At 45.1% G+C, this 12,060-nt stretch overlaps 1 protein-coding gene across 1 annotated transcript in view; it reads left to right on the forward strand.

Annotated features, from left to right (window-relative positions):
• Positions 1–12,060, forward strand: part of LOC147691771 (solute carrier family 22 member 6-A-like) — a 475,311-nt gene that overhangs the window by 207,737 nt on the left and 255,514 nt on the right. Inside the window, exon 4 of the mRNA XM_086938064.1 lies at positions 9,442–9,610. Coding sequence (XP_086794190.1) covers positions 9,442–9,610 — 169 coding nt within the window. The remainder of the gene's footprint in view (positions 1–9,441; positions 9,611–12,060) is intronic.

Genomic DNA, 12,060 nt, shown 5'->3' on the forward strand with positions numbered 1-12,060 from the left:
AAATAGGCAGTAGGACAATATCTACTTGCTGCACTGTGTCCCGCCGCCCGACTAATTTCACGGGGTAAATGCACATTTATCCAAGATGTGGTATACGCCACAAACCAGCAGCTCACTAGGGCACTGACTTCTCACAGAAAATGTGCCCCTCCCAACATTCCTATCAGGAATCAATGGTCCAAGTGTATCCCTATGATCTGCTAGACCATGTTTGAATGGAGAAGGCAGAAGAAAACAACTGCGCTGGCTTGCTGCTGGCACCTATGTTTTAGCTTAACTCGAAGCATATTATGTAAAACCTGCTCTCAGGTGATCTGCTAAAATAGTCTTTTGACTGACCACAACAACATTACAAAGTCTGCTCACCCTTTCTGTGGGAGGTGAGTGACGTTATCCTATTTGCCCATCCGCACTGAGCACAACATGGCATTAAATTAGATCCATCAATTGGATCTCCTCTAGAAGCTATAATCAGAACCTAATTGATCTGGAACCAAATCCCAAGATGAATATTCACTCTGGTTGGTGACACTTTAGTCCATCCACTGATGCCAATACCTATCTGTAACCTTAAACTAAACTAGCACTGTGATGTGGCAACATATTTAGCAGTCTACAAAACTCTGAAAGAAAAAAATAGGTAAATTCTTTAAGCAGCTTGCCAATCTGAATTTCAAATGCCTAGGGCAGCTGTGAAGGCTCAACAAGAGGCAAAGAAGCCACAATAAACGATTTAGATGAAAGACAAGGGACTTTCTGGATTCAAAATTGCCAATTCCAATGCCTAATTTGAGCCAGTGGTTTCTGGCTCTAGGCCAGTGTGCCACATGGTGGTGCTGTCTGTCTAATTTAGAGATTAGCACAATACCAGTTGTTTATTAATTCAATACACATTAACCATGACTAATACCTGCCACTCAAACCATTCTTATAGCTTTGGGAGCCTGGAATAGCCTGGATTGTCACAATTGTAAGAGTATGATGGTTATCAGTTGGGTTGGTACAGTCTTTGGCAGGGATGGCAGGTGCAATGGGTGGTGCAAGCTGCAGCTGCCTCCTGACGTAGGCCCTGGCACCTATTTGTTTACAAATTGAGCACTGGAATATCATTGGGATCAGAAAAACAATGGGGGAGATAGAGGAAAAAAGGGAGGACTCATCCTCCAAACTATATGCAAATAACCAAAAATAGTCACTCCTAGGAGAATAGACATGAAAAACAACCTTGTAATGGGAAGGAAAAGGTTTTCCTTTCAAGTAACCCTCAACCACCAGGGTTACCCCTTGGTGGCATGCTTCATCAAAGGTTCATCCCAAACCTTCTAGGGAAAGGAGCGTGCTGCGACCAGTGGATACACAAGAACACTAATAGTATGTTAGTCCTATACACCTATGCTGCTTGTAATGAAATTGGAGTGGGGTTTTTTGTATATAAAAAGGGGTTAAAAATATCGGACTAGTGGGAAAAGGGTTAATTTATTTACTCCCCTAGTCTATTTGGTAAAAATATGGGGATGGTGAGATACTCCTAGGGTTTATGACCCAACGTTTCTCTGGTCAACTAGTTTCAATTAAACACAGAAAGAGGCCCTAGAGGATGTTTAAGGACCTGTGTGGGCACACTCCCCACTTATCAACATCATCACACAACGAGCCCACAGGTCTAAGGCGTATGAATGAGAGGGAAGTGGACTAAAAAAGACCAAGTGCAACGCAAGGGATATCCCTCTTTAAGATGGTTCCCCTCACACACTATAGGTGTCATGCTTCATCATAGGTGTGCCTCCTCGTGTCAAGACCTAGGGGCCCATTAGGATGGCAGGCGGACTTTCATCCGCCTGCCACCCTAGCAGTGCTGCGGCGGCCCCGCACCAGCGATTAGGATGCCACCGCCACTGTGGCATCCTCTATTCCCAGCATTGTGGCGGGTAGTGCTCACAGCACCGCGCGCCACAATGCTGGGAATGCACTGTGTGCATTGTCATGCACAGGTGACAGGCACCGCGAGGTGCCTGCCACCATGTCCATGACAATGTAGGGGGGTACCGTAGGTACCCCCCATGTGCACCCCCCACCCCCCAATACACTGGGGGCCCGCAACAGGCCCCCGTAAGCGAATTCTGCATGCCTTTCTGTGGCGGCACATGTTCCCGCTCCCATGTTAATATGGATGGCGATGTCTAGCAGACACCGCCACCATATTAAACCCTTCTCTGACTGGTCGACTTGTCGACCGGGCAAAAAAGCGGCGGGCGGTATTCCCGTCTGCCGCAGTACCCCGCCATACTAATATGACAGGGGGAATTGGGTGGGGGGGCGGGGAAGGATGTAGGGTGGATCACCATCGTCATGCGGGCGGTGGTGATCCGCCCTACATCCTAATGGACCCCCTAGACTTAACATGAGCTAAAACCCCCTCTCTACGACGGAGGAGCTCAGGGTTGTTTTCAGTTTGGGCAATTGGGGTGTACTAAACCCCTATGTGAGCGTGGTGTATAAAAAAACATAAAGAATGGGCAGTGCTCAAATGGAAGTGATAGTGAGTTTAAAACTGCCTCCGAGGCTAGCTGATAACAAACTTAATTTAGCTACCTAGCAGCAGGGTTAAAAAGCAATAAGCTGGGTAATGGAGCTGACCACCATTAGAGACAGCTACATATGCAGGATCAACATGTTTCAGCCATACGACCTATCCAAGTGTCATGAATTTCATCAGGATCAGTTAGTGAGCAGCTGCTGCAACTAGTGTAAAGTGCACAACAAAATATATTATTTAAAAGTTTCCCTGGTATACTGTACTGAACCAAAGTGATTATGTCCAGTAGGCCTCACCGATGGGACCTAGAAAAAAGAGAATACAAGAACTTGGTTTATACACATTCAAACAGCCGCAGCGGCAGGAAAAGAGGCAGTTATCCATGTAAGGTAAAAATGTTATCACTTCTGTCCAGGGCTAAATTAGCAGTTGCTACACACGCCAACCAACCTGGGAGAGAAAGGTGGTGGATTCAAGGCTATACAAAATGAAAATGAAAGAGGGGTGAATAGGGGGAAGGGAACGGGAAAGGAGGAAAAAGGACGTTAGCCAGGAATAGTACAGGGCAGTGTCTGGGTACCTGTGTAGATATGGGTGTTACATATCTCAGGTATTGCTATGCTGGACTAGGTTGAACACTGTAAAAGTGGAGCCCAATCATACCTGTGTGATTGTATGGGGGAACACCCAGCTAAGATAAAAATAAGGGGAGTAATACCGCTCAATAGGTATAAGGTGCTGAGTGTGTCCATGCAAGCCACAAATCTGAAAGAAAAGGACTTGAGGGCAAGCACCGTGTCAGGGAACCCTCAAAGAAGGGTATACATAAATACTGGCCCGAGTCAGAAAAAGTGAGCCCAGGGCAGGTGTCCAAGCCGGTAGGTACTCAGAAGAGCTGGTGACGCTGTGTTTAAATTTGTCTAAAAACCGGAAATGACCGGGAGAAGTTGGGAGGTGTAGTTCAAGCCTAGTGGATGCTGGGTAATGTGGTTTAGCACCGCATGACACTAGGTATGGGTGACATTATTGGCAAAAAGGGGTCCTTATTTAGCGGTTGGTACTAGCAGGTTGACCGGGGTGTCAGATAGCCGGATCTGGACTTACACCCTACAGTCAATGGCCAATGGAAAAGGTAAAGATAATAATGAGCAGTGCAATACAGCATCAGAAGGGTGTAAATTCCAGGAAGGTGGATTGGAAACCATCTATTAAATATAACAATACAGCCCCAGTAGAAGTGGGTGTGTAATGCTTGGATGGGTTAATCTGCAGTTGAAACCCAAAGACCGGTCTTACAAAAACAGACCCAAGCATGGAATAAAAGCGGGTTGAAACAGGGAGATGGAATGTCCTATTTGAAAAACAGTGTAGCCCAAGGTGGCATGTGGAAATTAACAAGTAAGCAGTCAAGGGCTGGAGCTGGCTGAATTTAGCCGGCACTAGAAAAAAAGGGGGGGGTTGTGGGTGGGGGAGGGGGAGAGGGGGAAAGGGGAAAGTCGGGAGGGGGGAAGAAGGGGGGAGGGAAAAAGGGGGGAAAACCTAGCACTGCGCAGAGGCGTGGGAAAATGTACCATCAGCCTTCTATAGTAGCGTTATGAAGTGAAGTGCCGCATAGCGGGCAGGCTCGTGCGCAGCCCAAGGGACATTGCCATTGTCTTCCCAAACAAAAGAGGACAAAGCGCTGTCCAGAGACCTTGGTCCCACCAACAGTGGGCCCAGGTTGGAGACAGAAGAAGGGGGTCTCACCGTTCCTTGGAAAAGAACATTAAGAAGAGGGGGTGCCTCAATGATACAAAGTCAAACTGTTTGGTCATGACAGAGCTAGCCAGGGAATATCATCGTTGAGTCCCACATCAGCAGTATTTAACCTAAACACCCAACGCTGCTCAACTCAGAGCAATTTCAAAGTAAGATCAGGTATGGTGGCAGCTAAGTTGGGTTTGTCTAAGACTATCCAGGACAAGGAATCCGCCTGGTGTTGCATCTCAAGAAAATATCTGGTAAGGCGGGTGGTCTGTTTTGCTCATCAGATGGTGCTTTTATGCTCTTGTATGCATATGCGTATCTTACATGTTGTCATCCCTACATATCTTAAGCCGCAGTGGCACATGATGAGATAGATGTCACGGTCACTATTACAGTTTGTGTGATGTTTCAGTTCCCATGGTCTATTTGTGCCAATGTCTATTGTTTGTGTGGCATATGTCTGAGTACAAACAGATCATATCCCACAGGGGTAATGGCCCTGGAATGATTGCAAATTCCATAAAGTGCCTTGTTTTTGAGTGCCTTGTAGGCGGGGTCTTGTGTGCATTAGAGTGTCCTTGAGACTGCCACTGGGCTTAAAAGCAAAAAGGGGTTTCTGAAGAGTTAGTTGGCCTTTATTAAGAATCTGCTAGTTCTTCAGGACAGACTTTTTAACTGCATTCGAACGAGTACTGAAGGTATTAACATATACTAATCGAGATTGAGTTGGTTCTGTAGGTACATTGTCCAGTAGAACTTCTTGGTTGTTATTAAATGCTTGTTTAGAAGATTTCTTTACCAAAGCCTTTGCATAATATCTGTCTCTGAGCTTATTCCTAAGGATCTGGGCATGTTCTTTAAACTAGTCAGTACTTGAACAATTGCATCGTACCTTTAGAAATTGGCCAAAAGGGAGATTCTCACGGAGTGACCTTGGATGGTAGCTCCCATAGTGGAGCAGAGCATTTCAGGCCATATGGTTTGCGTATAGTTCAGTCTCTAACCTTCCATCTGATGAATGGATAGAGAGATCCAAGAAAGCCAGCTTATCTTTGCTGAATTCACAAGGATAATTAAGATGTTCGTTGACAGTATTGAGACAGTTGTGGAAACTGTGAATGGTGGTCACGTCCCCTCTCCATATCATCGAGATGTCTTTGATATATCTTTTCCAAAAAGAATGTGAGCTGAAAAAGGATTGTTGGGTGATAAGATTGCATTTTCCTCAAACATGTACATAAAGAGATTCGCTAGACTCAGTGCAAATGTACTCCCCATAGAAGTCCCAGACACTTGGAGATACAGCTGAGTTTCAAAAAGAAAGAAGTTTTGTTTCATGGCCATAGTGGCACATCTCATAATGAATGGGAGGGGAGTAATGGTGTCCGTAGTGGGCAGAGTCAGCACAAGCCATAGAAGCACACACCACGCGGCTCTGCGCTCAAAGAAGCGGCATCCCCCCAGATGGAGAATCCAACTCTTCACTGACAGATTGTGGAGAGCAAGTTTTCATAACTGAGTGCCAAAAAGCGAACACTTAAGTATCCTACACAAGTCGTGTGAGTAGAAGAATTTATGTATGTTAGTCCCGACAAAAGCTCAGCAGACCCCGTAGGGCCAAAAGGAGCTGAAACATGTCGACAAGTCCATTATAATACTAAAAGATCCAGTAACTCTATCTTCCTGTAGTACCATTACATTTTATGACAGCAGAACCTCACCTGACATTAAAGCATCAGGGTGACTTTCTCCTTTTTAACATTTTCCTTTTCACCAAAAACTTTTGTTTTGTTTTTCATTTTTTGTGGGGGTAACCCTCAATCTCTAGACACTGCATTCTAAACCAGAGGTGCCTCTGGATGAGGCTGGCACTGAGCACATATTGGAACATCCAATGATAACTGCCAGAACATCAATGTGGGACGGATAAAACATATATACCGCTTTTCTGATAAAACATTGAGTTTTTGAGGGTATTTCATCTACTCTTCTAACCAATGGTTTAGAACTGTTACAAGTGTCCTTTTTCTTTTTGATTAATTTCACGGTGTTCAATCGTGGCCAGAGTCTGGTCTTGAGGAATGCGTCTGTACAGTGACTCAACATCAAAGGATACCAGGTAGTCAGTATCAGGATCGAATTCTAATTCTCTGAGTAACCTAAGGACATCCTTGGTATCTTGTAAAAATGTAGGTATCTTTTGGACTAGGGGACTTAGAAAAATATCAACAAACTGAGATAACAGCTCTAACACTGAGCCGACACCTGAAATAATAGGTCTTCCAGGTGGTGGTTTTTGTGGTTTGTGAATTTTGGAGAGGACATAAAAATAGGGAGTGACCGGATCTTTGGTTTCGAGAAAGTCGGCTTCCCTTTGTGTAAACCAACCCTCATCAACTGCCTCTCTAGCCATTGTGGTGATGGAAGCTGATAGTCTCTCTGTGGGATCTTGGTGCAGTGGGAGGTAGGAAGTCGCCACACCGAACTGGCATAGACATTTGGTTCTGTAAGCTGTGGTGTACATAAGGACAATGGCACCACCTTCCTCCGCCGATTTTATAGTGATAGACCTGTCATTCTTTAGATTACACAGAGCTAACTGCTCCCGCTTTGAAATGTTCTGGAAAGTCTTGGTTGGTGTGGATGTATTCGCTGCAAGATCCTTTAGAACAGCTTTTTCAAAAGTGACTACTTCAACCGGCACCATGCCAATAGGAGGATTAAAGGTAGACTTGAGGCATAGGTTGGTATTAGTGATTGCTTGGTCAGTATCATTGGGAGTCTTATCCGCAAAGAAAAAGTGAAGCCTGATTTTCCTGAAAAATTGGTGGACCCCTTGTTGTACTCTAAAAGGGTCTACACAATTTGTAGGAACAAAACCAAGGCCACGTTCTAAGACAGCAGATTCGTCGGGCGTCAAGGGTTGCATACTTACTATACTGGATCTGTCTTGTACCTGCTCGTTGTATCGTCTTTGCCATGCTCCTGGTGCTCAGGGGAGACATTGGTGGGCTTCAGTGGACCTGTTGTTGAGACCGTCTTCTTCCTTGTGAGCAGCCGCGACCCTGTCTTAAAAAAGGCAGCAAAAGACCTTGTTGTTGTGGGTACCCCAGCAGGGGGACCTGAGGTCCGTGACCAAATGTTGGATACGGAGGGTAGCCCCATAGTGCAGGAGGACACCACTGGCTCTACTGGGGTGCACCTTGTGGTCCCTGCCACGCTCTATTGCCTCATTTCCATTGTCTCTGGCGTGTTGCATCTGTACTCTGGTCAGAGTCACTGGGTCCTTCTTCCCTGTCAGAGGAGGAATAGTTAGACCCATAGCGTCTACCTCCCCTGTTAAAGACTGGGGATTGGCATGAGTCACTTGTATACAAGTACACTTACTCTGGGGCGCATTTTTCCAAGTCTTTCTTAAATTTTGTAACCTTGCTAGTAAGCAAAGTCTCCTTATAATCTCTAGCGGTTTTATTGATCTCATCTAGATTCTTTCTAAAGAGAGTGGCTGTAACTATTGTCTTGATATGACCCAACATTTCCCTGGTCAGCTAGTTTCAAGCACTACCCCAAGGCTTTTCTTCAGGACCTGAGGGGGTTACTCCCTGTTTCCACTCCTACAGTCATATAATCTCTTAATAAGTGAAAAATTACAAATATTGTGAGAAATACATGAGGATAAAGGTATACAGCACCTATTTGGTCTGTTCTTATTTTTTCAAAATTTCTATGTAAAAAACCCTAGACAGGCCTCGTGAGTCCAAATCGGGGATGGAGGGGCGCCTGTAGTCATAACTTCCTCAAGGTTACTCCCTCACTTGGGAATTACCCGTTCGCCCATGGTTCTGGACAAAATAAGAACAGAACAAATAGGTGCTGTATACCTTTATTCTCATTTATTTGTCACTATATATATATAATTTTGCACTTATTAAGAGATGTACATACACTGAACACAGACTCCACACCCCAAGGGTTTTACAACCAATGGGCTTAATGAGACTCTCCTCCATCATAAAAGTACCCTGGCATCAGGCCCAATGGATTTACCTGCTGGCATTGGCAAGAAGTCTAACAGGAGAAGTGGTTAGCCCAAATTACTCCATACAATAGCTACTTTACACCATCTTACCTGTGCTGTAGATCAAGGTTCTTCAAAGTAGGTCTTAAAGGGCTGGATTCATGCCAGATTTTTAAGATAGCTACATTTATCTAAATGAGGATATGCAAAAAATGTGGCATGGATCCAGCCCTCCAGACAGTCGCGTAGATATGGGAGAGTGCGGGTGGTCTGCCCGGGCGGCATGAGTATTTGGGGCAGGGCCTCCCCCAATATCACCTGTAGTCTCAGGGCGTCTACAACAAGCCCCCACCCCATCCTCAATGTGTTTGCCACAGGGCAGCACATGCAGAAAAATGATCGCCAGCACCCCCCCTGCTCTTCACTGCGGTGGCAAACTCAGAGACCGTGGCGGGCACCCATAGGGCTAGCTACGCCACTGCCTCCAGGACCGACGTTGGAGAATCCTGCTATAGATTAATGGCCCATATAACGAATATACAGAGGGGAAGGAGCCAGTACTGGTAAGTTGGCTTTTCTCAACATTTAGCTGCTCCCTGCGCTTTACTTTCCAGTTCTTGTTCCCTTAAATAATACACAGCCCAACTCGTCAATGAAAGAAGCTGAAATGGGCCACTCACCCCTCAGATGGGTAGGAAAAGATGGCCATAATTGAAGTACAGACTGCCCTTCATACCCAGGGGTCCTGGTGATTGCATCTGCTGTATTATTGGCATTAACACTTCTAAATGTGCCTTGCCCTCCTACTGACATGCCCTGCCAGCCTATCACTGACTACCGTTGTCTAGGCCAGAGTTCTCCAAAGTCGGTCCTGGAGGGCTGGATCCGTGCCAGATTTTTATAATGTCTCTATTTAGATAAATGTAGTTATCTTAAAAATCTGGCATGGATCTGGCGTCTCAGGACCGACCTTGGAGAACCCTAGTCTAGGCGGAGAAAGGTAGAAAGGTTAAAAGCCTGTAACTCGGTCAGTTATTGGCAACTTGACTGCATAACCATCTGTCGATAAGTATGAACTTACCAAAGCACACTGCTTGCACAGTAGTAGTAACTTTGAACACTGTGTTTTTTCTTCATTTAGTTCTTGAGTGGGTTCCCACCAGAGCCCGCACGATGACTGGCACATTTACAGGATACCTAGCAACTCTTGGACAGATACTGCTGGCGGGTTTAGCATACGCCATCAGGGATTGGCGCTGGCTGCAGCTTGCGCTCTCTCTTCCCTTTTTCATCTTTTTTCTTTACTCCTGGTAAGTGGATATCATTTTCAGTAACGTTTTGTATATATTTTTTGATTGTTGCAATTCATAAGGGTATTCCTCATCTCAATAACTGTTCACAATCAGAGAAAGCTGTTTGCTGAATTCTCATTCTCTTTGGCTAACTTCTCAGGAAGCAGTGCAATACTCTTCAGGCCAGAACCAACGAGTCCAGTGGGGCACTGTGCTCTGAATGAGTTGGCTGCATACACTCTCCTGGACTTAGATGTTCCTAATTGTGAATGCATCAGCCAGACATGCCTTTTGTCCATTCCTTGAGAGGCAAAAAAGACCATAATTAAAGGGGATTTGCAGACTGTAGGTATACACCTTAGTGGTGAATAAGTCTGCTTACATTTTTGTGAATGAGCCCTCTTCACCAGTGCTAGCATTAGTAACTGTTCCGTGTGTTACCTAGAAGGTCAGACAACATAAGAGGACGGACCCAGCAAGGGAATCCAAAACAAGACATCACAGTGCCAAGAGGAGTGGGAAAAAACAATAGGTTTTGAAAAAAACCTTCACCTACCACGTGAATTATCAGCACACATACTAAGGTGCGCTGTGAGTGCGGGGGTGTAGCCATACTTACGGTTCCCACTGTCAGGTGTATGTCCTGAAACAATAAACATTACATAAAAGACATAAAAGCGACGACATCCAAATTGGTAATGGTAACTGAGGTGCAACTGTCTCAATGCTTTCGTGCAATGATGCTCACATTTTCAAATCCAAGTGCAAAGGTTGCCCAATAGGTCCACCACCTGGATTCCCAGAAAGATCAACTCACAAATGAGCATGCAACACACACACAATGCATGCTGAGTATTCGCATACTGAATTGTACAATCGAACATGCCTCATAGTGAACGTAAACGTGGGAGCCTCGAACCCACATCTGGGGGGGTGCATGGTTGCATACATATGTCAGGTGAACACAATGGGGTGCAGATTTTCATAGGGAGGGGCATGCAAATATGATTTTATAAAAACTGAAAGGAAGAAAGAGCCTACACATCCACCAATAGCGGTGGAGGTTCTAAAGGTCCCAAACAACAGATTGTTGTTAAATGGGCCTGGTATTACCCATATAGCTAGAAAATCAGCACATCTCTTACAAAGGCTATGTTATTGAGCAGCTATTTATGAACCTGGCGGGGGGTACACCTGCGATCACACAATGTAGGAATGAAAAAGGGAGAATGGAATATGAATATTAGCAAAGGCATGGGATCTGTTAGGGAATCAGGTCTAGTCCGCTTTCCATGGCCATATTTCACCATCACATGACCAGCCCTACTGTGTTTAAAGACCAGCCACACCCTTGATTCAGTGCTTGGTATCTTTTTTTTGCATTGGGTTCCAGGTTTGGGGTTGTTGTGCTGAGCTCCCCTCCGAAATAGGTTCACGGGCTCGTGTTCCTTTTCGTGTTTCCTTCCTGAATTTCTGTGCTCCACTTACTGCCCCTTCCTTTCCCTGTCGCTTCGTTTTCCCTGTTTCCTTCCCGAATCCTGCAGTTTGCTTTAGCCTTATTGTTTGGACTTCCGAGGGCTACTGGGGCTCCAGTCCCCTCGGACACTCACCGCAGGAAGAACAGTGTACTCTGCAAGGGTACTCCGTAGATGCCAACCTAAAATATACATTTTTTGTAAAAATGTGGCATTTTGGCTGATAATATAAAATGGGTGATGGAAATAATCCTAAATTAAATTTAAGATATATCGAACCCTCGTAATCAAAAATATTGACTTTTAAAGTTAATGAAAAGTACTCTATACACTTAAGATGGCCGCCACCCGCGATCGTTCAGGACAACTGACACGCACCAGCTCTTCACCGAGCTTGGGCACGTATGCGGAAGTAACCGGGATCGGGAGACCTTTAAAAACAAACCCGACGCCCCCGGTCAAGTAACATCCGGACCGGAGGGACGCTAGTAGGTGCCTAAAAGAGGGAGGTATTCTTGAAGCAAGTAAGTGGTTGCATACAAAATCGGACCAACGACGAGCTTTTACTCTTTAACCTAGCGGGTTGAACAACCATCGCTAAGCCTGAAAAACCAGTGGATGCAATTTACGATGTGCCATTTCTCCTACCTTTCTTAGATTTGCTGGGATACTAAACCCCTCCGAGTCCATGGGGCACAGTTAGGTCCCACGACATGTATGTAAATATGTATGAGAGTGTGTGTAAGATGAATGTCTGGTTGAGTCACAGTAAGGTGTTTTATCACGTTTTGATGCATGAGAACTACCACGCTTTGTGCATGAAAACAATCAAGTTTTTACATAGAAAAAACGTCCTGTTGAGGACCACAGGAAATGTAATAACGTTTTCCATAAGCAATCAAAAAGATATGTGCTATGTGTGCTATGTTCGGGGGTAAAACCCCTTGACCTTTCAAGTTGTCTTTTGTTTTACAGGAACCACGTGTTTGGAAT

The sequence above is a fragment of the Lissotriton vulgaris genome, chromosome 9 (assembly GCF_964263255.1).
Source record: "Lissotriton vulgaris chromosome 9, aLisVul1.2, whole genome shotgun sequence".
NCBI classification, from domain to species: domain Eukaryota; kingdom Metazoa; phylum Chordata; class Amphibia; order Caudata; family Salamandridae; genus Lissotriton; species Lissotriton vulgaris.